Here is a 24,531-nt window from a genome sequence, read left to right as displayed (position 1 = left end):
AAATATATAGTTTGTTTTTATTTTTTAATACTTAAGGAATATTCCATGCATAACAATTGGATTTTTTTTTCTTTAAACATCCACCTCACTGAATATTGCTATATTAGTGTACAATTTGATTTATAAGAAAACTATTAACGCTGGAATCTAAATTTATCTATCGATTCAGAATTAATGTCGATTAAAATATTATATATCCTTTTAACGGCCAGCAACATAGTCATAACGTGTAATGAGTCCTTTATAGAATAACCAGTCAGATGATCATTTACCGGAACACTAATAATCAAACAATTGGTTGAAAAAATGGACAGTGCATCTCATTTTATTAGTACGCACCTGTTTCATCTGGTGAATTTGGATTTAGTAATATTTTTCTTTTACTGGCAACCCAAGTCAACTGAATATCATGTGTTTTTACTGCATTAATCATCATATTATATGACTAACCTGACTTGATTGGTTGTCAAGGCTGTTCTATTTTCAATGAAATTTGGAAATATGTATTAAATCAACATCTGAAAAAAAATTGAATGATCGGTTAAATTTTGAATATGTTTGGGATCGTATTGACTTCGCATCAAGTCCTATCTAGTTAATAGAGATAATATTGGCAAGAATGAGAAAATTTGCAATAGATACTAAGATTAACATATTAGTAGAGAATAAATGTGAAGTCATCTACAAATTGTAGTGAATTTTTTTCATATTGTGCTGCATGCGGAATAATATTCAACAAAACGTTGTTGATTGATTAATTGGCTATAGTGTGTTCAAAAGAAAGTTTCTCCATATAATGGCACCTTAAATTTGAATGTCAATAGATGGATGGCACAGGGTTCGTATTACTTTCACAGGATTTATTATACAGATGGCAAATTGTGCATGTCTTAATGTTTTTGCAAGTAATTTGTTCAGACTTAGTGTTCTCTGTATCTGTATTATATTCCCCTACAGCCCCATCATATTATTCAAGAACAAAAAAACATTTCTGCTTTAGAATTCAGAACAAAGTTGAGAGGATAAAACAGGACATAAAAGGGTATGTTGTAGACCTCCTTCGAAAAGCTCTAGAACAATTTCTGCACTCTTATGCTCTAACTGCTAATCTCCTGAGATCAAACATGAATTCGACGCATCTAAGATGGCCTTTTAGAGTTGAACCATCTTTGTGCATTTCTAAGCTACATAAGTACATATGTTGATTAATCAAACGAAACTCCAACGACTTTTTCAGCTACATAACTTCATTGCAAGGAAGCATCTGAATAGAATGCTTTCAATTATTTATCACTTATTTTATAGTACAAGACACAAATTACATGCACTACTACAATATAAGAAGTTACTTTCTCACTTGCTCTAATTGTTTTGACATACAAAACCCTCTTGAGAGACCCTTGGTTTAAAGGATAGATTTCTGAAAGCTAAAAAGCTATCGAGGTTAAGTATTATGGGGAAGGAATGATGTATTTATGGTATATATTGAGCGCCAAAGGAAAAAAGTCTTTGAACATGCAAAACCAATTGACGACACCTTGAGAGAAATAGAGAGAGAAATATTGATATGATAGATAATGGAATGCGATGGAGAGAGAGAAGGAGAAATTAAGGTTGTTGATGAGGTGTTTGATATTTAGAAGTGTTCAAATATAAGAGAACTCAATGCCAAAACTCGGGTAATATGAGACTTGCTTGTGTTTGGGTGTTGTTTTTCATCTATGTGATACTTTTGGTCAGGCTTGTATATATGCATAGTTTATATCTATGATATTGTGTCATCATGCTCAGTACTTAGTTTCATTATAAAAATATATTTAACAGCAAACAATTGAGGATCACCGTGGTTCAGAGGTCACTTTATACAAACCCGTTATAATATATGTATTCCCATAAGTATCAAACATAATCACTACAATGTAGTGGAACAATGTGTAATAACATGTGAAATGACAGCCATGCCCATGGTGCATCAAATCAACAGAGATAACTCTCTGAATCTTTATATTATAGATCTATTATTGATTCATTACATACATAATTCAGAAGGAAAAAAAAAAACATAACAAAAAAAAAAGTGTCCGCTTCAGATTTGATCGCATTTTTCCTATTGCACAAAGCCTGCGCATTTCATTCAAGTTTCAACAGAAGCGTAAAAATTGCACAAGTGTCTTAGATAACCACATTAGAAAATGAAAAGGGCAACCACCACCCATCATTATAATAAGTAAACAATACCTACAAATTGCACTATTGCAAGGCATTGGCACCAGCCACAATTTCCAGAATTTCACCAGTGATCTTAGCCTGGCGCTCCCTATTGTACACAATGGACAAGTTCTTCTTCAACTCAATAGCATTATCTGTGGCATTGCTCATGGCACTCATTCTGGCGGCGAGTTCACTCGCCAAGGACTCCTGCAATGCCCTCAGAACCTGGCTGTTCAAATACAGTGGCAGCAGTGCATCAAGGATCTGAACGGGGTCTTGTTCAAACTGCAAAATTGGCGAAAAATCCGCGGTTTTAGTCCTCACAACATCTCTCTCCACAGTCAACTTTCCTTCCTTGGTAGTCAACCTGAAGAACTCATCCTCAGCAGCATCAACACACACACCATTCACATCACAAATCTCTCCCTTTGGCGAAAGAGGAAGCAAGGTATGAATCACGGGATCCGATTTCACCAACGACACGAACTTGGTGTATAGAAGCTCCACCTTGTCAACCTCTTCACTCACAAAGAGTGAGAAAACATCATCAGCAATGGCCTGAGCTTCCTTAGCAGTTGGAAGTGTGCCACCTTCTAGAAACCTGTCAACCGGAATATAAGGCCTTCTGATGAAATAAGAGTTACCCTTCTTGCCAACACTTATGACAGTGAATTCCAAGCCAAGCTCCTTCAATTCCCTGATTCTAGCCTCAGCTTTCTTTATGATTGCGTTGTTGAAACCGCCGCAGAGACCACGGTCGCCGGTGACCACAACAAGTGCAACTTTCTTGACAGGCCTAACCTTTGTGAGAGGGATGTCTACGTCCTCAGTTAGGAGCTGCTCGTTGATGTTGTAGAGGACTTCAACGAGGGTCTCTGAGAAGGGTCTTCCGTTGACAACAGCTTCTTGAGCTCTTCTCACTTTGGCTGCAGCCACAAGCTTCATAGCCTCGGTGATTTTCTGAGTGTTCTTCACGGAATCAATGCGGGTTCTGAGTTCTCTCAGACCACACTGAATTTGGGTGGTTGAGGAGCGTGAAGGAGTGCATGAAGTTGGGTTTTGTGAAGGGAGCTGAAAAGGGTTGAGGACAGAGCGGAAGGAGAGATTGGAGGGATCGGAAAGGGAAGGTTTTGAGGACACCAACATTGTGAGATTGGAGCAAGACATTGTTTCTTCTTGTTCTTGTACTTGCTGAGGATGTTGAAGAGGGTGTGAAGTGTGTGGTTTGGTTGTTTTATTTTGAGATTTTTTTTCTTCTTTCTTTTGTTTGTGAGAGAGAGAGAGGGGGGGTCTTATCCTCTCCTTGTGTTAATGTGTGTGTTGTGTTGGGTTAGGATTCTCTATTGCCGTGGAAGTAACAAGTGGGAAATGAGTGGAGGTGATGAGAGGAAGTGGATGAGGTTTCGGGATAACGATTTTGAGGAGAGAAAGCCATGTAAGGGTAACTACTGTGGGGCCAAATTCTGATGTGGCTTTGTATGAGTGGTGCTGAGTGGCATCTGACAAAGGTATATGCGGCTGTTCGAGTGGTGATTCCTTCTGCGCTTATCTCAGTTCATTTCTATTCTAAATTTATCATGTATTTCTTATTTGCTGAGTAAGAGGGGATTCCCTCTTTAAGCTCTGCTACTAATACAATATCTAGATTCGATTGCAATTTTCATAGATGTTAAAAATTTATACTAAAGTATAGACACTGTTACTATTATGGCTGGTTAAGACCTTGGAATAAGTTGTTTTAACGGAACTTGAGAAATTTAAAATAACAGCAACGAGTAATATTTTACTTTTAACAAAAGTGATGCCAAAGAAAGGTGTGCACTGTGCAGGCGAAGGCAAGTCCAAAGAATGACTAGCCCACATGTCCTTGGCACTTTCCTGAACATTACTTGTTGGGACATCAGAATTACTAGTGAAGAATATATAGTTAGCTCTATACAGTTCATCAATTCCACCAAGAACTAGGAGACAATGGACGCCCGCATTACAAAAATTTTGTACATGATCTCTAGTGATTATGGAAGAGTCAAGGCCAATTTTGCCCATGACTCTCTCACAATATATTTACAGAGACAATATCACTTCAATCATTGCGAGTAATTCTACATATTTAAAGTCTCAATTCTTGGTGAAGCACCCAGAAAACATGAAGGATCCCCCATTAGAAGACCACCTTGGGGAGAGGGTTGTCCCTCCTAAGCTCTGGTTAACTGCCATCCAGCAATAGCAACAAATATTAGATGCCAAAGCTACCGCCACGAACAACAAAAGCAAGCTAAGTTCAGATGGTGCATCAATCAACAAACTTCAACATTACCATCATGGATTGAACTTGCAAAAGTCAATCCTATTTGCACTTCATTTGCCAGAAAATTTCAATCAAACCATCAAGATTGCCATCATGGCTCGTCTTTTCAACAGTCAATCCAATTTGAACCCCGTTTGCCAGAATACTTTAATCAACCATTTTCATGATTACCATCACGGCTTGATCTTTCGACAGTCAATCCTACATTTAAATTTGCATTTGATTTGCCAGAACGCTTCCTGAGTTTTCGTGAAGTGATAGACACATGAGGACCTAGACTTGGCTGTTGTATCATGTCTACAGTATGTCTCTCCTCTCTGACAGCTTTACCAATTGAAAAGATTTTGGAAGCAGAAGCTTCACCAATCGTACTCTGTTGAAGTATGGCCTTTGAAAGCACAGGATTATCTGCCGTACATGAGTCTAAACTTAGCCATGAAGAACTACTTCTGTCATCCTGTCCATCATTAGTCAAAGCAATATTTAGTGCAGTACTATTTGTAAGGAGGCCACCATCAACTTCAGTACCATAATTTCCCCTTGGTTCACACGGTTTTTTCATACAATCCATATACTTCACAACATTTTCTTCAGAAGAAATTGGGACCTCCTAACAAAACAAGTTAAAAGAAAGGTTATAAGGGAAGAAAGAAAAAATAAAAAAATTAGCAGAGAATATGAATTAGCCTCACAGAAAAATAGTGGGTTGTTGAATCTTACTTGGACTACAATGAACAACCACTAACTAATGTAAAGGTTCTACCATTTAATAATACTGGTTCATAATGCATCAGATGGTCTTGAACCAAAAAGCAACAAAATCGAATAGGTAATATAGATTGATGAAGAACACAGGTATTGATGCATAAAGAAATTAGGGAAAAGAAAAAACTGAAATTCTCATGCAGCAGGGAGAAAAAATTGCATGTAACCAATGAATCAACTGGCTATTTAGAGTTTAGATATGGGTCAGCCAACGGAGCTGAGAGACTGACAAGAATAATGTGAATCTCAAATTTATATAATGAATTACCATCCGATGAAGGCTCCACAAGAGACAAACAGGTAACAAGTCAAATTTAGAAATACTTGAATAGAGCGATTTGTAATTATATAACCTCTCAATGTAGGGCTCAAACAAAAAGTTAAGTAAAGTACTTTTAAAGAGTTTAACTCAATTATAAAATTAGTTAGTTTAATAGTAAAGCTAAGGAAAGAGGATAACATTGGTAGTTCAACATAAATTTTGGAAAACAAATATCCCGCCCTATTTACTTTGAAAAAAATGTTTTTGGTTGTTGTTTTTAATTTTATTTACAAAAATGCTAGCTTGTTTTCATTTTATTTTTATTTTCAAAGATTTGTATAACAAACTAGGGAATAAATGTTTTTGTAATTAAAAATGAAAACAAAAAATGTTTTCTCAAACTAAATAAGTCTCAGTTTCTATTTTGATTTGGAAGATTGAAGTAGCAATAACATACAAGAGAAGATATATGTTTATTCTCCCTATTATAAAAATTTGAAAAATGTATTTTTTTCTCATTTATAAAATTTGTAATATGTAAATACACACAGAGAGACACGCGTGAACAAAAACTAAAAGCAAACTGAAAAGATATAAACCAAATACCTTATTTTGAACCTCAAGAGCTTGTTCACAGCCAGAACCATCCTCTCCTTCGGAATCTGTCATTTCCTCACACTCAAACTCTACATGTTCTTCAATATCTTCCTCAGAATCACTTAACTCTTCCTGCTCCATCACTATCTCAGGATGAGACTGATCACCAATATCATCTACATCATATCTGGTAATGTTATCATTGGGAACAACCAAAGGAGCACTTGAAGCAAGCTCGCAACTGCCAGCTGAAAGATTTTCAACACCCTGCTGACAATAAGGAGCAGTATCCTCTTGAGGTTTCATCGCTGTTCCACTAATTGCTACAGTTTTCTTGGACCCTACAGGATCATGTGCCTTTAGCTGTCTACTTTTCACAGATTTCTCCCTTCCAGATACAGAACTTAGGTGAATCTCTAAGTCAAGTTCATTGGATTTGTCATTGAGGCCAGAAGATCTACTGGCAATAGCCTGCACACCACTATTAACCAGTGACTCAGGCTGAATGGCATCAAAACTTGTTGGTGACTGTGTATCATCAGATTTCTGCAGAAGTGGATGAAAATCAATGCCTCCAGATCTTAAAGTGGAATCCTTCAACTTTAAGGACTTGTTAGCACAATCAATGTGGCTTTGTTGCTGTGAGCTATGGAAGAGACTCAGATTTAATTGTGGTTGGCTTCCTGAGAAGAAGCTGAATGAACTAGAAGTACCAGAACTAAATTTCAATGGATAATAAGGCACATTGCCATCTTCAGTGACCTGGAACAAGAGAGGATGCATCTGGAGATCGGAACTGGTGCCTTTTTCTGCCACAAGAGATCCGTCTTCAACAGTATCAGATCTTCCTAGTTGAGAACCTGTGACACTATCTTCTAATGTAGGTCTTGCACCTTTAACAGGATGAACATTTTCAGATTTCTCCCCGTGAGGAGTTTGAGATGAAGAATTATCTTTTCTACAAGCAGCTACACCAGCTCCAGGAAGATGAACCTTAGATGTTCCACACTGGAACCCTTTAAAAGCAGTTTGAGAAACTATACGAACAGATGGAGGAAGATTTACGGGAGGCAAACCTGGTGCCAATTTCACCAAGTGAGCATTATGTGCCCTCCGAGACCGATAGGGCCGACAATAGTATTTGGAGCTAGAGGTCACGTCAAAAACTGGTTTCTTAGGATTAATGGTGCTAGGAGCACCTTTCATTCCATTTCTCAAATCAGATGTAGTATGAAAAAGCTGAGGAAGCTTAGATACAGATGGTAATGCAGACTGATTACCATTCTCAAGTGGAACTTTTCCACTTAAACCATAATCATGAGTACCCCTATAAAATTGAATATCTTTTTGAGAAAATGCATTGTGAGCAACATTTCCTTCTCTAGATGTAGTGGAAATGCATTCAGGATAAGTAAGAGTAGATGTGTGTGGCCTCCAATCTGCCAGAAACGCCTGGTGGACATATGGTACAACTTCTGAATAATCCATGCACTCTGAACCAGCAATTTCAGCATCACAATCCTGCAATAAATTCCAAAAAATCCAATAAAAGTAAATCCAAAATCTGTGAATTATAATTTCAATAACCCATAGAAAAGCCAGGATAAGCTATGCGGCATGCGCTCAAACTGGTGATAGATAAAATGACAGTGTACTGTTCTAGAGGTGAGATGTTTCGTACATGTCAAACACACAATTAAGAAATGTTAGAAATATATATTAGTAAATGAATAAGCACACCCTTGATTTCCAATGATTTATAATTTCTTATACATGTGAACGAAGATTTCATAGAAGTAAATCAAAAACTGTAATTTGAGTATTTGTATGTCACTAAAATCCTAAGTCACTCAGGTAGTTAACAGAAGCAACATTCAAAATGACTATAATGGCATCTAATACACATGTAAGAGTAAGACCAGGGAGATAAAATTCATCACAGGTTTCTAAGCTTAAGATAGTAACAAACCTCTTTATCAGATATAGCTCGCCAACTTTCTAATGCCTTCAACTTTCTTCTGTTTGACTCATACAATCTCCGCTTCTCCCTTTTTGATGCATCTATCTTGTATGACTTTTGAGTGCCAAGAGCAATGCGCCACTGGCGTGGAAGCAAGGATGGATCTCTATGTGGAACAATATATTGCCATACTAACGTCCAATCACATTTATAAATTTTAAGTCCCTGTGTATTTTTGGTCATACATTAGCAAGTCATAATGCTATCGAGCAGAAAAATTTCAAATCCAAAATGCAGTTGAAATATTACCTCTTGAATGCACGCTATCTCCTCTGCAGTCAATGGGGAGGTTTTCATTCTTCGAACAGCCTGTATAGAGAAATCAGGCAAATAATATCAAGCATTATTTTCATTAAATTACTGAGTATACTATAGTATGGTTGCATATATGCTACAAGCCTATAAATAAAGAACTATAATATACATATAGGCTATATAGTGGAATCATCTGAGATGTACCAAGAAAGTGTGTTAATAACCTGTTGAGAAGTCATCTAGCCACAAAGATAAGGATCTAAATATCCAATTCTTACAAAGTTGAAAACAATATTCTTGTAGAATGAGCTGAATAAAAGTCCCATGGCTTTCTTGTTACACAATACACACACACACACACAGGAGATTTATCTAGTGTGAAGACATTTTATGAGTGAGAGGAGAAAAACATGATTATATAACCATATATGGATGGTCAAGATTAAAAGCAACATAAAGTCATAACCACTTGAAAAAATGACATGATTTTTTGTATTTTAATGTTGACCATTCACAATAAGTGATGGTCAATATTTGTCCCTCTCACTCATAAAAACAGTCCTCTCGTTTGATATATCTCCTATATATATGTGGCTAAAGCATGGTGCCTTTTTATAACCACAGCTGTTTCTTCTGTGTTTTCTGTTAAGGGATACACCTGTTTCCCTATCCCTAGCTTCCTTGAGAGTTATAGGCATTTGGGTAGGCAAGTAGAGTCATCAAACTATGCAAATATACATATAATTAAGTATATAGATTTACCTTTATTGGATTCTCTAATGCTTTTGAAGAGCAATGATTCTTCTGCCTGACAAAAATCTGTAACCAGACCATTCCCTTTCATATTAGATAGGTAGCAACCTTCACCACCATATTGGAATTGCTGAACTAAATTATTCAACTGAACACTCCATTTCAATTCAAACACTAGCTAAAAGAAGGAATGCTATTCATAATCATGATGACACTTCAATACCATGAATCAACCCCACCCAAGCACAGAAATGCTAAATGTAGGATCTTCAACCTAATAGCACAATGTTAAGGGATAAGAGAAAGTGTATCCAGGACATTACTTTGACAACTAAGAATGAATTGCCCAACCAATGAGTAAAATATAATATGCCACTTATAACAATTATTATTAAAATAAAACCAACCTTCCGAAGCTGTAAACAAAGTAGACAGTCTTACTGTGCTAACTGACAAATTATATTGTTTTATCTTTGACAAATGCTTGTTAGAGTTAAAAAACTGCCAACAGCCAGGCACCGACTCATTTACTTTGCTCTTTTTTTTTTCACTCCCTTGACCTGCATATCAAGGAATCCCACTGTTGGGCGTAGTACTTTGCAGACACTTAATTTTTCTATTTCTTCATCCAAATGATATGCGGCACATAGAGCCAAAAAAATGGCAAGTAGTAACAAATATAAGCCTACCCTGCATTCGTTTAGAGGATCTCCGTCCAATTACTTCTCAAGGAGCTTAATTAATCTAACCAACAAATCACATCCAATCCATTTAATCATACAACTTTGCATGATGGCCAATAAAAGAAACAACTGTGATTCAAATCTCAAGGTTACATTGGTCTCTTTCTTTATAGAACCATAAGATTGCTCCCACATTAGGGAAAATATCTAAATGAAGAAAAGTATACTATCAAAAATTTAGCATACATGTATATGCCAAAAAAGACAGTCCATTCACTATATCACAAGCAAGAACATGATAACAACAAAAATAAAATGAAGAAGCCTCAACAATCAAAATACAACCACCACCACCCCCCTAAAAAAAAGTCCTCAAAAGAAATATGCAATAGTAGCTACCTGATGCTTAGACTTGCAGGGAAGAAAACGTTGTTGAATTGCTTTCCAGTCTGTATTATATTCCATTATCCCTAAGGCTAGTAATCTGCAATAGAATTAAAAGGAAGAGAAGAGAACTCCGTAAGCTTGTCATACACAATCAAGATAAAAGTAGCAATAGATCCAAAAAATGCATAGCCAACTATACTGTATAAATAAGTAATGAAACAAAAAAAATTCTTAGCTCCAACAAATTGAACAGAGAAAAAAAGAGACAGGCAAAAACCAACAGAACATAACAATGTCAATTTGTCTTTGATCTCAGAGATCAGAAAAGGTGGTTGTGTATGATGTAATACATTAGAAAAACATGTCATGATAAAAGAATAGATCCTCATTAAAAGGAAAGAGTAGAAGGGTACAAAGAAAGAGAAATATGCTCTGAACATACTCTCTTGCATACATACACATACTCCAAACATAGGACTAATAAATAACAAAGAAAGAACATGTATAGCATCAAATTCTAAAATGGTATCAAAACCCATCCTAGATATGTTATAGGGTCACCTGCATTTGTCTACACTCTAGATTTCTATTCCTAGGCATGAGAGGGCATTGTTATTAGGCCACCCCCATTTGTCCACACTAGGTGACTAGTCCTAGGCATGAGGGGGTTTTAAGATCCCACATCAACTAGAGATATAGACAATGTAGTCCTTATAAGGCTTAAATAGACTTCACCTTACAAGCCGGTTTTATGGGATTAAGTTAGACCCTAAGCCCAAATTCTAAGATCTTCCAAGGACACGTGCAAATTTACAAAGCATAGTATGTTTCACAAAGAAAATTTAAACATAGTTAAGCCGTACATAAAAGTTCAAAAGTTTTCTTTGAGAATTTAGGCCTCCAAGCTACCTATAACCTACCTATCTACATCACAAACATATCTAAGCATAATAAATGAAAATGTTAAGTAAACAGAATAAAGATCAATCGTTTTCACAGTAAATCATTTAATACAGTTGGTTAGCATAAAGAGGAGGCATGCAACTTACTCGTCCTCTGAATCAGTGAAAAGTATCCTATTTACAACTGCTGCTGGGGGTGGCTTATGAGGGAATAATGCTGGATTGAACAAGGCCAAAAATCTTTGAGCCAACTTTGCAACTTCCTTCTGCACCAAAGCAATTGACTGCTTCTTTGTACTTTCAACAAGCATAGCAGCCAATGTTTTCTTAGGTCGTTGTTGCCTAGTTGAAGTTGAGACTGCATTAACTGCTCTAGAGATGGTTCCCCTTGAAATTTCACCATTAGCTTCAGCAACTGGAGAAGAAAAAGTAAAGAGAGGTTCCTTTTCAACAGGTGAATCACTACCAGACTCAATATATCTCTTTCGAAACTCTTGGGCAGCTGTAAAAGGAATTTCACACAATGCCTGAGTATGCAGAAATCATTCTTAGAAACCAGTACAGAATGGAAAAGCAGGAAGAAAATTTAAAATCTTTCTTATGACCAACCAGAATTAATGTCGTCTACATATCTTCTTATTAAATTAAGAGGAGAAACCTCCAAAATAGATTGTACGGGGCCTCTCACAAAAGGAACCCAGAAAGAACTTTCTGTAGCTTGGAAACCTCTTTGCCTGTTCAAACCTTCAGAGGATCTCTGATTGGATTGAGAAAACCATACATTCTGTGCATCTTGTGGAGGAGAATATTCTATGTTGCACTGGTCCTGGACGAATTTTGAGCCTCCGTCGGACACAGATGAGCAAGCAAAAGATGGAGTAAAGCAAACACTGGGATATGGCACTCTTTTCAAAGCTAATATTTCATCACGTTTGTGAAGCATCTCAAATAGCAAACCTTGAACCTGAGAAGCAACTTGTTTTTGGGAAGGTTCAAGAACCGATAAAGAAAATACCTGAATAAGAAGTTGCACATGCTCATGTATCAAACAGTGCAATTGACCAATCTGCTGGGGAGTAAACCCATTGACAAGACCATTTCCTGAAGTAGAAGATTGAAAGCTCAGTGTAGCATCAGGAATCAAACCTTTCCCTGAAGGTAGGGGCCCGTTAAGCCATGGCAAAATGGGACGCAGTGGCCTCTTGACTTCTCCTAATGTTTTCTTCTCACATTGGGCAGAGACCTTTTGGCGCTTATTTTGCCTAGTCTCAGGTCGTCGTCCTGCTCCATCATACTCCTTTCGGGTTTTTACTGTTGCATTGTCATCGGCATCACTTTCCAATAACTCTTCGAGTTCTATCTCAAAGTCTGCATCGTTATCCTCATCATCATCAAGATTTTCATTTTCATGAGTTGAAAGACCATCGCCTTCACCACCCTGTAAAACAGCTGCTAAAAATTTTTTATACTCTTCTTCATCGTCAGCATTTTGAAGATCATCATCATCATCAGTCTCTTGAAGAAAAGTCTCAAGCTCATCAAGTGTAAAACTCGCAAGTGAATAACGAGCTCTGGTGCGCATACAGATAGCATCCTCATTATCTATGTCTATTACTGGACTCCGGGATTTTATTTTGTTACTTAGTTCTCCTATTCTAGAACCATTACCATCAGTCACACTAGTTAGGTCATTGTGCTTCTCTTGATTAATCTCTGACTGAGAGATCATACTAGAAGATTGTAAAATAATTTCTTCCTCACCATGTTCATTATGTACAACAGTACAGATTTGCTCCTTAGTAGTAACCTTTGATAGCTCTGAACCCCCAGATGGCCCACTAGTGACAACATTACCATCCAAACCATCAACTTCAGAGCTCAAACTTGAAGATGCTTCTTGAGAAAGAGTTTCCTTTAGAAAAGGGTTAAAATCAGCATCCTCATCTTCCTCCTCCTCCCCCACTTCCTTATCCTCCTCAGGTTTCAAAGTCCTTCCATGGCTATCAGGAGAAGAAAGTGCATTCTGATTCATAGCAAGGCCAACTTTGACTGACTCTGAATTTGAACCTAAAGGCATCTTAAACAAACAATGTATGGCTACAGTTTATTCTTGAGATCCTCAGAGAAATTCAGAAGTATGTGTAAGTAGCAATATCCATAAGATGGAAGTTGGAATGACTAGAGACCCTGAAGAAAGCAAAACCAGTAGTAAATACAAAAGAGAGTGTCCAGTGCGTGTGCATACATCTTCCAACTCCCGTCACATCTAAAGATCAATGCAACAAAAATTGATTTCAAATCAAATTCCGATTTTATTGAAAACTCAAACAAAATCACAGGATTTAAAATAATAATTGGTGAAAAAAGGAAAATTTTGACATTCTGTAAATTTTTTAATTTTCCAAAAAAAGAACTAGTTAATCTCCATTCTTATCAGCGTCCAATCAAGCATATAAAAAATTACAATAAACTAGGAAGACAGGACAAAAGGAATAAAGGATAATACAATCACAATCAAAATAGTTTACATGCCACAATCGATCTTTTATGAGTTTATCACATTCTATGAGAAATGAGAAAACTTGAGATTGACAAAATATACCAACAACAATACACAACCACTTATCCGAGTATAACCACTGACAACATTGCATAATTGTGTACACAGATTTTGTTGTTTTACTTAATATAATCAATGCACTTGCTTAATTCTCCGGTACCCTCCCCTCATTCCTTTAGAGGAAAAAAATACACGGTTATCCTTTCTCCCTATGAGAGCTTAAGAACGATATAAAAATCCCTAATAAATAATCCCACTCACAAACAGGAAGTAATGACACTTAACAACGATAATTTGAGGAAATAATCTTTGATCAACCTTCCTCTAATCACAAACACTTCAAAGCCTAATAATTCCCACAAGCTAGAACTCTCAATATCCAACAAGACATCAACAAAGCCTGAACCCCAATTTTAGAAGACCGGAATCTCATAAGCAATAATGTGATTATGCATTGCTAGAGAAATTAAATCAGAAAGCCAACAGCAAATTCTCAAATCCAAGCCACACCCGAATTGTGATTGATCAATAACAATTTTCAGTGCGATAAATAAATAGTAATTAAAAATTGGCAACAAGGGAAGTTGCATTGCGAAGAACCCTAACAACCTAGAGCAACAGCTTGAATCTACAAAAAACAAAGAAACAAAAAGGGAAAAAGTGATGAAATTGGAGGTGAGGAGCGCACGTGTGGAAGCCAAGAGTTGCGATGCAAAAAATGAGTGAGCCGTCGAGGAAGAGGTCGACAGAGCAACGAGCGTAACGTAGTACGACGTTGCGTTTTAAGCTTCTGGGTTCACGGCTTTGTTTTCTCCCTCCCGAATGGGGATATTTTCCTGCGTTTTATTCCTTTGGGTTCGTTCGTTTTCTTTTCTTCTTTCGCCCCTTGTAAATGTGATCTTCCGGCCTTCACAGATCAAAACGCACAGCCCTGCCAATGTTTATTGCTTTAAATTTATTTTTTTTTATGTAACTTTAAATATGTTTTTAAGACTTTTTTTTTTGCTTAAATGTAACTTTTATCTCAATGAATTTTATCTTCTAACTTTTTAATTTGATACATTTACTTATAATTTTTAAGAAATTTACAAATTTTATTCCTAGTTATTTATCCATTAATAAACATAAAAATTAGAGGTAAACTTTGTCAAAAAAAAGTTAGAAGTAAAATTTGTTAAAAAATAAAAAGTCAGGAATAAAAAGTTATAATTATGTTAAAAATAAAATGACAAGATAACAAGTTTCTTAAGATATATTTGGTTTAAATGATAGAAATATAAAATAAATTTTTAAATTAAAATAGAGTGTAAAAGATATGAGTCTCAAAAAAATATATAATTTCTCTCCTCTCTACTAAACACATCATAAAAATTGGGGATAAAATAGGTTAAATTAATTTTTTGGGAATAAAGTTTGCCAAAAATTAAAATATTGGAGATAAAAAATGCAATTAAGTGATTTTTTTTTGCAGAAATATATATATTTTTGACAAAAATATAAAATTTATTTTTTATAATGAATATAAAATGTATTCTAGGTGAAGGAATGATGGGAAAAACATCCTCTCCATTTTTTACATTTGTATGGTTTTTAAAAAATAAATGCTACTCTTCGTTAAATGTGAATTGTGTTCATATTTCATTTATTAAAAAAAAATGAAACTGATTTTTTCAAAATTTTAGTAAGGGAAGAAAAAGGAGGGAAAAAATGAGAGGAACTTTCCAAATATTCGTAATATACTATTATTTTAATAAATTTTTTAAAATATATTTTTATAAAATCAAAAAAAATTTACAGATCTCATTTATCTAATAGGTTTAACTCATAATTTTATATTTTCTAATAAATTTTAATTAATAATAAAAATATATTAGAATAATAAGTGTATTAAAAAATGTATTATTCTTATCTAATGGAGCATAATCATTTCTTTCTAATATTTAATGGCTCGCTGAGCAAACATGGCAAATAAATCTATAATCGCAGGTATTATCTTACACTCATCTCAACTTTGATGAGTAATTCTCATTTTGATAGGATGCAATACTATTAAAATTGAAAACTTTATAAGCGAGCTAAGTTGAAAGATTATAAGTTGGATGATCAAATTATATTGTGAACTACTTAAAGTTGATCCTTAGGGGCTTTTCCCCTTCCATTTAAAAAAAAAAAAAAGAAAGAAAGAAAAGCTACTTAAAATAGCTTATAAACTACTAAAATGGTTTACCATATTGTATTTTTAATTTTTTAAATTTAAACAATAATTGGTCTCTTAAATTTTTTAGTCAATAAATTTTCTTCTTTTTTAAAACTAAAGAATATTTAGTCTTTCTGCCAAATTTTTTGTCTTATACTTTTAATTATTATATCCATTCAAATATTTGAGTGTTTATAATAATTTAGGACATAATGTAATTTCAAATTTTTAGGAGTTTGGCTGACCTTATGTGGGATTGGGTTAAGCCCGCTTAACACAAATTTTGAGCTTGAAAAGATGGCTAAGCCCCAAAGGGATTTTGTATCCTGTTAGATTGATTCCCCCTAAGGAAGCTGTTATTCTCACCCCAAAATTTGCTATTTACATTCCCTGTGTGCTTTAGTTTTTTTTTTCTTTTCCAAAATATCCTTTTCACATAAATATGATTTTGTGGACAAAATACACAACAGAATCATATTTCAGTTGGGTAAGGGAGAGTGCAGAAAATACACAATAAAAATATAATTCTATTGTATATATTTTTTTAATAAAATCATGTTTTCATTATATAATTCTTTTAAACTCTCTCTTACACAACAAAAATATTTTTTCATTTCGTTAATTTTTTACGAAAATAATTACAATTAATCGTAGATGTAAGTTCCAGAAATTATGACTAAAAGTGGATTTTTCAAACATTAGAGCCTAAAACGTCCGTTATATATAATTTCAAAGAATAATTTAAAGATTTATTAATAAAAATTAAATGAGTACACCTAGAGTTATAAAAAAAAACGAAAATCATATCTAATGAACATCAATCTTTTGGTTTGCAAAGTTATTATTCCTCTCATAAAATAAAGCACAGTCGAATGTCCAACTAATATAATATTTCTTTTTCATAATAGCTAATGTTCTGTTGAGAGCATGTCCCACCTTACAGAACAAAATCCGCCTTAAAACATTTTCAATCAATAAATTTATCAAAGTTTCTCTTATACTACTTTTAATAATATGTCAGATTTTCTGATAATGTCACTTCACATTTCTTATTTTAAATTACTCAATGAAATTATTACTTCAACCAAGAAATTCACAAAAAGTTTTTAAAATGGATACTATGATATTTACTTTTTACTTTTTTAAGCCATCTCCATGCATTTTTAATTTTTTAATAATTTATTTTGCAAATAGACGTAATGTACACTAAGAGAATCGGTGTTGTAGTTGGAAACTTTGTTTTCTCGTGAATCCCACCGAATTGCTCTCCAATGGAAATAGAAATTTTACAAAATTGCTACTGTTGTTCCCATCGAAAAGAGAACTCCCGTTGGAGTTGCTCTGAGAAGTGCTTATCCTTTTGTTTCACTTGTCAAGTCTTAGTCATTAGGTGCTCAAAAGTATCTATAATTGCAAAATTGATGTGGCTCGACAATAATCTAATATTTTTTTAAATTAAAATTTGGTATGTTTTAAAATTAGTTCATTTTGAAAATTATTATTTCTTTTTGACAAATTTTTGGAATATCCTTTTTTAAAGTAATCAATTTCTGAAAGAAAAAAAAAATGATGAGTCCCAGATTAATAATGAAAGTGCAGAATCTATGGTCCAAAAGCTAGGTGGCTTGTGAGCCCAACATAAAAATACTCGCTTCCTTTTCATTTTCATAAAAAAGAGGCACAAATAACCATCAGGCTACTAATGTTGTTCACTCTCTCTCACTCTTGGACCCAAGTGAACTTGTTTCAATGCTGCAGGCATCATCCATCACTTTTCCATTGAAAGCATTGGGTCTCTCTCTCTCTCTCTCACACACACACACATTGAGAGGGCCCCTTTTTCTTTGTCCACAAATTTTTGTTCATGAAATAAGATAATTTGGTTTCGATTTGATGTTTTTTGGGGGAAGATTGTCACTTAAAAGTTACATCATTATTGATTTTAGATATAAGGCAAATTTTAGGCTAATAATTGCACTCGTTGAACTATAGCATTGATTGGCTTCATTTGTCTATTAATTTTGTAAGTATGGGCTTTGTTTAATTATTACCTTTTAACCCAATATTGCTAAAGCGTTTGTGTAACAGTAATTTTTTTTCTTTTATTTAAAATAATTTCATTTTTGAAATTATAATCATAAGATAGGTAAGTTAAAAATGGATATAATATTTTCAAAATGTTAATTGTATAAGCATAAAAAACATTAAACTATTGAAAAATATAAATATTTAACCTATGTACGAGTTAAAAGTAATGATAACATATATTCGTTTTTGTTGTTGCTCCACGAGTAAATACATGTATGAGTGTTATTATCGCTTCAAAATCTTTTACTAGGTACCTCTAAATAAATTACTACCTCAATAAATCATCATTATTTTCTCTTATTTTAATTATTTCAGATGTTACAGTTAAGTTATCCAACACAAAATAGTTACAAAAATGGAATAAAAAAATATCTTGCTCGTGTTGCACCTATTAATTTTCTGAGATGAGATATTAATGCATCGACGTTAACGTATTTTTTTAATATAAATTTTTGTTTTCAATGATAGGTAGACGACAATATACACAGAAAATTATCATGATCCAATTAATATTAAAACTCAAATTCGAAATATAGGAATCAATTCATAAGTTTACGTTTGTGTGACGGAGAGTGAGAGAAAGAGACAGTGATTGTTTTCATAACTTTTATATTGGCAAGTAATATTTTTCCTTTTTAGCGCATGTTTAGTTCTTCATTTGAGGTTATCAGATGTAACTGTAAGTCAATTATCGGCATCATTTTTCTTTATTTTTTTTTTTGGAAGATCCGAATTTATTTGACACAATTTCATTAGAAAATGAAAATTTATGACGCAAAACCAAACAACACGGTTACCATCCTATTTATCCAAGTCAAGTATTTTTTTTTTTTTTTGTGATAAAAAAAATGTTAACCTTGGTGGTTTTGACTTCCGCGACTCTGGATACAAAGTTTTCATTATGATATGAAACACCCCCCTCCCGAAAAAAAAAAAAAAAAAGAGAGAGAGAGCATATATTATTATATATTATTACACAGAAAAATGAAAGTTGATAATATTTTCTTCCCCTTCACAATTAGGGTCATTTCAAAAAGGCAAGTGCAAGAACTTATATGATTCTCAGTATTTGCACAAGAGCCAACCAACCAAAGTGGCCTTGAAAAACTTTTGTAAGAAAACGGTGTTGCTTGTCTCGTTATGGGCAAACCGTAATAATAGCCATTATTTTTAGTTTTCACAAAACCAATGATTAAATTAAGTAATTAACCATAAACTGCTTTCAATATGCTGTGGCCTGGTGGATTAACTGGATATCTCTTTATTCATCATCTTCCATTTCATTATTCGTAAAAATTCCTTTTTCTTTGGCAATAAAATAAACGCAGGAAGACACAATTATCCAAAACTGAAAATAAAGTGGCCTTGGCCAGAAAAGATCTTAATCATAATTCACAAATTACAATTTCAATTACATGCTAATCAATTATTACGGCTCAGGCTCACTGGCCACTGAGTTGGACTCTCTTCAGTCGAGTCCACCCAGCCGAATCATCGCCCAGAAAAACCAAAACAATTGTCTTCAACTAACCATCACTTACCACCTGCTCAATAATAATTATTATAATAAACACAAAACTTAAAATACAGTTTTATAAGCATTTTTAGTACCGTTCATCGATTAAAATTGGATTTCTATTTTGATAATTTATCATAATAAAAACTTTTTATTATGTAAATTATCAAAATAAAACTCCAATTATAATTGCAAAACAGAACTAAAATTACATACAAAACTGTGTGTTTGTCTTGTCTTTTATAGAACCAGCAGAAATATAAACACTATTGTGTTTATTTGTCTGCACTTCTATTACTTTAAAAATTTAATATACTGTAATAGGTTTTATTACAATTAAGACGAAGAAAGTCCAAACCTGAGCCGGGTGTTAACCGTCGAACCCGGTCTGGTTCCACACGGCGTCACGAACCCGGCTCAAGTCGCGGCCCTTCAACGTGCGGCCCACTCCTTCAAACACCGAGTTAGCCACCATCTTCTGGCTACGCGCCAAGTATTCATGCGGTGGCATCATTTCCGATTCGTCCCCGTCCTCGTCGTTTATCGACTCGACCGAGTCGACTCGGAGTATCTTGCTCCAGTCCGGCACGTTCACCGGCGCCGACGTCGCCATGTGGCGCCCTCGCGGCGTCGACGTCATCTCCTCACGCGCCCGAAACTGGTGCACCATCCTCGGCGACGAGCCACTAGCCGGAGCTTCAAACGCCAGTGACAGTCCACCCACGCGCCGGTGCTCCTCCGTGTCACGTGGAATCCGGCGCCGGCTGACGCCACTGTTGTTTAAGGCGGCGGCGTGTGGCTCCCACTCGCGATCGCCGGCGTCATCTCCGGCGCCCCAGACATCTTCTTCCCGGAGCTCCGATGGGTTCAAGGCGGCGGAGCCTTGGCTATAGGCGTAGGTTCCCAAAAAACGTTCGCTCCGGCTGGTCGTTAATTTTCGACCTTTGGCCATAGGCGGCGGGGGAATCGGTTGCGCCGCCGCGGAGAAATGATCGGAAGTGCCGAACTAAATAAATCAGAAACCTTTTTTTTTCTTAGTTACTACTCTTATGAGTCCATTGCTCTTGTGCTTGAGCTGGGGGGCACATAGGTGCCACCTTCCTCTGTATTTATAACCTTTGCAATTTCATTTGAATTTGAGTTTGGGGTTCATTTTGTCTGAATTTACTCTGATGTTATGTAATGTTATGGTGACATGGAATTTAACTAATGACGACGACAGAGTTAACGTTGAAAAAATAATAATAATATTATTATTATTACGTGTGTTGTCGTTGATGGCACGCGACTGCGGTGGGGCGTGGCGTGACTCGCCGATTTTGTTGGAGGGGAGAAAGAGTGCCCCCACCGTAACCGTATGTGTGCGTCTTCAACGAAACTTTCTATTTTTGGAAGCTCAGCCATCTCTGGAGCACATGAAAAGGTTTTTGCCATTTTGGGTCAAAGAATTAGAAGAGAGGCTTCGCTCATTTTTCCATTGCGGTCGAAACAAAGAAAAAGAAAGATGCAGAATATTCAGGTTTTTTTTAGTGGTCTCGCTGTTAAGTCTTCTATTTATGTTAATAATAAAGCGAATGTTAATTTTTTATACTACTTTACTAATGTTTGTTTGCCATGCATGATTGTTTCATTATTTCTTAAACGTAAATCAAGTATTTTTTATAGAAAATAATTCTATTCAAATTGGATAAAATTATTGTAAATCATATTTTTTTTTCAAAATACTTAACACTTAAATATTTAGAAGTCAAATTCAAAATTTTGGATTAAGTTATAATAATTGCATGCTAAAGCCAGTATATAACTATGTAGCTAGGAGTGGCAACTCCTATAAAATCTTCCAAAAGAAGGGACTAGACAGAACCAATATCTAATCAAAGACGATTACCCTATCAGGGAGTGAGTACCTCAAAGCTTCCTTCCAAACCGCAGCAACCACTCTCCAAGTTTGGGAATCCGATGGTTTAGTCCGAACAATAGGAACAACCCCTGAGCCACAACCATATTTAGATCTCAACATAGAGAAATAATCGAAGAGAGCGAAAGGTTTGTTACAGTGATCAAGATATCACAATTTTAATTTTACATTTATTATATTATAAAGATTTAAAGATGTAAATTCATTTAATATAATTATATTTTTTTTTCTTTGTTAAATCTAGTCAAACAGATAAAAAAATAATTTTTTATCATTTTATATTTTTTCTTCATTTTAGATAACTTAAAAATTTATCTACTCTTTACCTTTTATTTCTTTCTATTTTTTTCTCACATTTAAATTAATGGACAATTTCACTTTCATTTTCGTTACATCACTCGTTATTATGAGAAAATGGATTTAGGTTTTGAGTTTATAAAGCCTAGTACAAGATATACCATTCCACGGAAATTGGACTTGAGTTCAATTGAAATCCTTATTTTTATAAGAAACTTAGCATATTATATGTATGTCACTCCATTGAAATTGGACTTGAGTCTCAAGAGGACTTTCTTGATTCTCTTGAACTTAAGGACTCAACTTTAGATTAAAAGAAAAAATTATCAAATGATATATAATGGTAGTTGACTAGTTGAACACCTAAAGTTTCTACAATATTACATAACACAATATTAGTTGGTAATTGTGATCTTTATGAGGATGTGTTTGATATATTTACGCGTTCAACAAACAATCCTAATTCCTGACTTGTCTTTCTTTGAGACTTTTGTCTTTCATAAATTACTAAATCATCAATTGACCTAACTTTTTAATTTATATATTTATTATTTTGTAAGAAAGGAATTTAACATATATCTACAACTTAGTGTTGGCTCTTGACATGAACAAGCCTGATGGCATTGGATTGAATAAACTACAATAGCTAAGTGAATCTTAAGCAGTCATCGACAAACCCATATGGTATCAAAAGTTACTCTTTTCGTGCCTATTGCTTCCTCTTGAAGCTTCTTTGTGTGTATTACCTTCTTTTTCATGATTGTTTTCTTCTAAATCGTTTCTTTCCTCCTCTCCTTGGTCATGGCTACCATTGATGATTCTAAACCCTTAAGTCTTCATTCATCCGATAATCCTAGCATTGCTCTAGTTTCACACTCCCTCACAGGTGAAAACTACAATTCTTGGAATAAAGCAATGTGCATGGCTCTTCACGGGAAGAACAAATATGGGTTTGTTGATGGTTCAATTCCTGAACTTGCTTTGGGTCACTCCACCCATGCTTTATGGCATCGCAATGATAGTATTGTCTCATCCTGGCTTCTTAATTCGTTATCAAAGGAGATGCAAGAGAGTATCTTACACTGTTCTTTTGCCAAAGCAATTTAGGATGATCGCAAAGAATATTTCGAACAATGTAATGGTCCTCTAATTTTTCAGCTTAAGCATGAATTGATCACTCTGCAACAAGGGTCCATGCTTGTTTCTTCCTTCTACTCCAAGCTTCGTTCTCTCCAGGAGTCGCTATCAAAACTGAAACCATCACATGGCTGCACCTGTGGAGGAATTAAACCATGGTGCGATTTATTGTAGCTAGAGTATGCTATGCAGTTCTTGATGGGGATGAACGAATCTTTCTCTACTATCAGAGGTCAAATTCTTTCCGTGGATCCCTTTCCCCCAATTACTAAGGTTTTTGCCTTAATTGTTCAAGAAGAAAAACAAAAAGAGGTTGGTGCATCCACATTTGGAACTTTTGCTAGTGAGGTTTCACATGCTTTTGCATTCAAGAACTCTTTTAATGAAAGAAATAATTCTGATAATCGCTCCAAAGGCTTTTCCAAGAACACCCCTTGTGTGGTCATTGTGGTATGTTGGGTCATACTCAGGATTGTTGTTTTAAGTTGCATGGCTATCCTCCAAATTATAAGAAGAATGGATATTCCTCAAAGGTCGAGAAGCAATCTTCTTCCTCCTCTAAACCATCACACAAGGTTGCTCACCAAGTGTCTGTTGATATGCCTCAATCACAACCCTCTTCTGTTGACTTGGGTTCACAGTTTCAACTTATTGCTCAACAATATAGCCAATTGATGAATCCTTTACAAAGTCATGCTACCAATATTGTCATTCCTCACGGTGTTTCTTCCTCAAGTGGTATGATTCTTTCTACTTCCACTTCCAATTTTCTTCATGATTGTTGGCTTTTAGATTCTGGTGCAAGCATTCATATTACTTGCTCTCTTCATAATTTTAGATCTTATCAGCTTGTTTCTGATAAAACTGTAACTCTGCCTAATAGTAACATTATACTCATTCTTGCCATTGCTTAACCAACACCTTAGTCTTGCATAATGTTGCTTACATTCCTAAATTCAAATTCAATTTAATTTTAGTTAGTGCCCTACTAACTACTCTTAATTTGTCCATTTCTTTTTCCCAAAATGAATTTGATATTTAGGAGAAGCAAGCTTGCAAGAGGATTGGCAGAGGGGATTTCATCCAAGGCCTTTATGTCCTAGACCTCAAGGACACTTATGATTGCAAATTTACTTTTTATGTTATTAATTCACACGTAAATTCCATTCTTTGTTAAAATGCTTATATTTGGCATTCTAGGTTTGGTCATATATCAGACAAAGTTTTCAATCATTTGAATAATAAAATTGGTTTACGATTCTCTCCTAATTTCTCTTGTTCTAATTGTTCTGTTTGTCCACTTACTAAATTTAGAAGATTATCCTTTCCTAACTCCAACAATTTATCTGATTTACCTTTTTGATTTACTCCACTATGATATATAGGGTCCCTATGCCAACCCTACATAGGAGGGGAAGAGATTTTTCCTTACATTGGTAGATGACTGCTCAAGATTCACTTAACTATTTTTGCTTAAACACAAATCTGAAGCTTCAATCTATGTGAAACAATTTTTCACCATGGTTCAGACTCAGTTTGGTGTTTCCATCAAGTGCCTCAAATATGATAATGCTAAAAAGCTTGCTCTCATTGAGTTTTTGGCTTCCATAGGCACTCTTTATCAATTTTCATGTGTTGAGAGACCAAAACAAAATTAAGTAGTGGAAAGGAAGCA

The 24,531-nt window shown here is 34.9% G+C and overlaps 3 protein-coding genes across 5 annotated transcripts; all 3 read right to left on the bottom strand.

The window, feature by feature from the left end:
• Positions 1-1,965: 1,965 nt before the first annotated feature.
• Positions 1,966-3,521, bottom strand: ATPC (ATP synthase gamma chain, chloroplastic). The gene has a single exon (NM_001317540.2). The coding sequence runs from the start codon at positions 3,376-3,378 to the stop codon at positions 2,251-2,253; it is 1,128 nt and encodes a 375-aa protein (NP_001304469.2). The 5' UTR covers positions 3,379-3,521; the 3' UTR covers positions 1,966-2,250.
• Positions 3,522-4,013: 492 nt separating this feature from the next.
• On the bottom strand, positions 4,014-14,638 carry LOC100794351 (uncharacterized). Of its 3 annotated transcripts, XR_418324.4 has the most exons (10): positions 14,392-14,638; positions 11,753-13,409; positions 11,291-11,645; positions 10,254-10,338; positions 9,181-9,237; positions 8,413-8,472; positions 8,113-8,328; positions 6,153-7,664; positions 4,529-5,129; positions 4,014-4,421 (listed from the first exon to the last, which is right to left on the bottom strand). XR_418324.4 is itself a non-coding variant. In XM_006597520.4 (9 exons), exons 2-9 carry the CDS (start codon positions 13,218-13,220, stop codon positions 4,671-4,673), a joined length of 4,212 nt encoding a protein of 1,403 aa, XP_006597583.1. In that variant the 5' UTR covers positions 13,221-13,409; positions 14,392-14,638; the 3' UTR covers positions 4,014-4,670. The 3 variants fall into 3 exon arrangements, 2 of the variants coding, with proteins under 2 accessions (XP_006597583.1, XP_006597584.1); XM_006597520.4 differs by having other exon boundaries at positions 4,014-5,129; XM_006597521.4 differs by having other exon boundaries at positions 4,014-5,129; positions 11,753-13,330.
• A 4,699-nt stretch (positions 14,639-19,337) lies between these two features.
• On the bottom strand, positions 19,338-20,676 carry LOC100796798 (uncharacterized). The gene has a single exon (XM_003546102.5). It carries the CDS (start codon positions 20,454-20,456, stop codon positions 19,875-19,877), a length of 582 nt encoding a protein of 193 aa, XP_003546150.1. The 5' UTR covers positions 20,457-20,676; the 3' UTR covers positions 19,338-19,874.
• Between the last annotated feature and the right edge of the window lie 3,855 nt (positions 20,677-24,531).

This window comes from Glycine max, chromosome 15 (genome assembly GCF_000004515.6).
Source record: "Glycine max cultivar Williams 82 chromosome 15, Glycine_max_v4.0, whole genome shotgun sequence".
In the NCBI taxonomy this organism is placed as follows: domain Eukaryota; kingdom Viridiplantae; phylum Streptophyta; class Magnoliopsida; order Fabales; family Fabaceae; genus Glycine; species Glycine max.
This window is presented reverse-complemented; position numbering and strand designations above follow the sequence as displayed.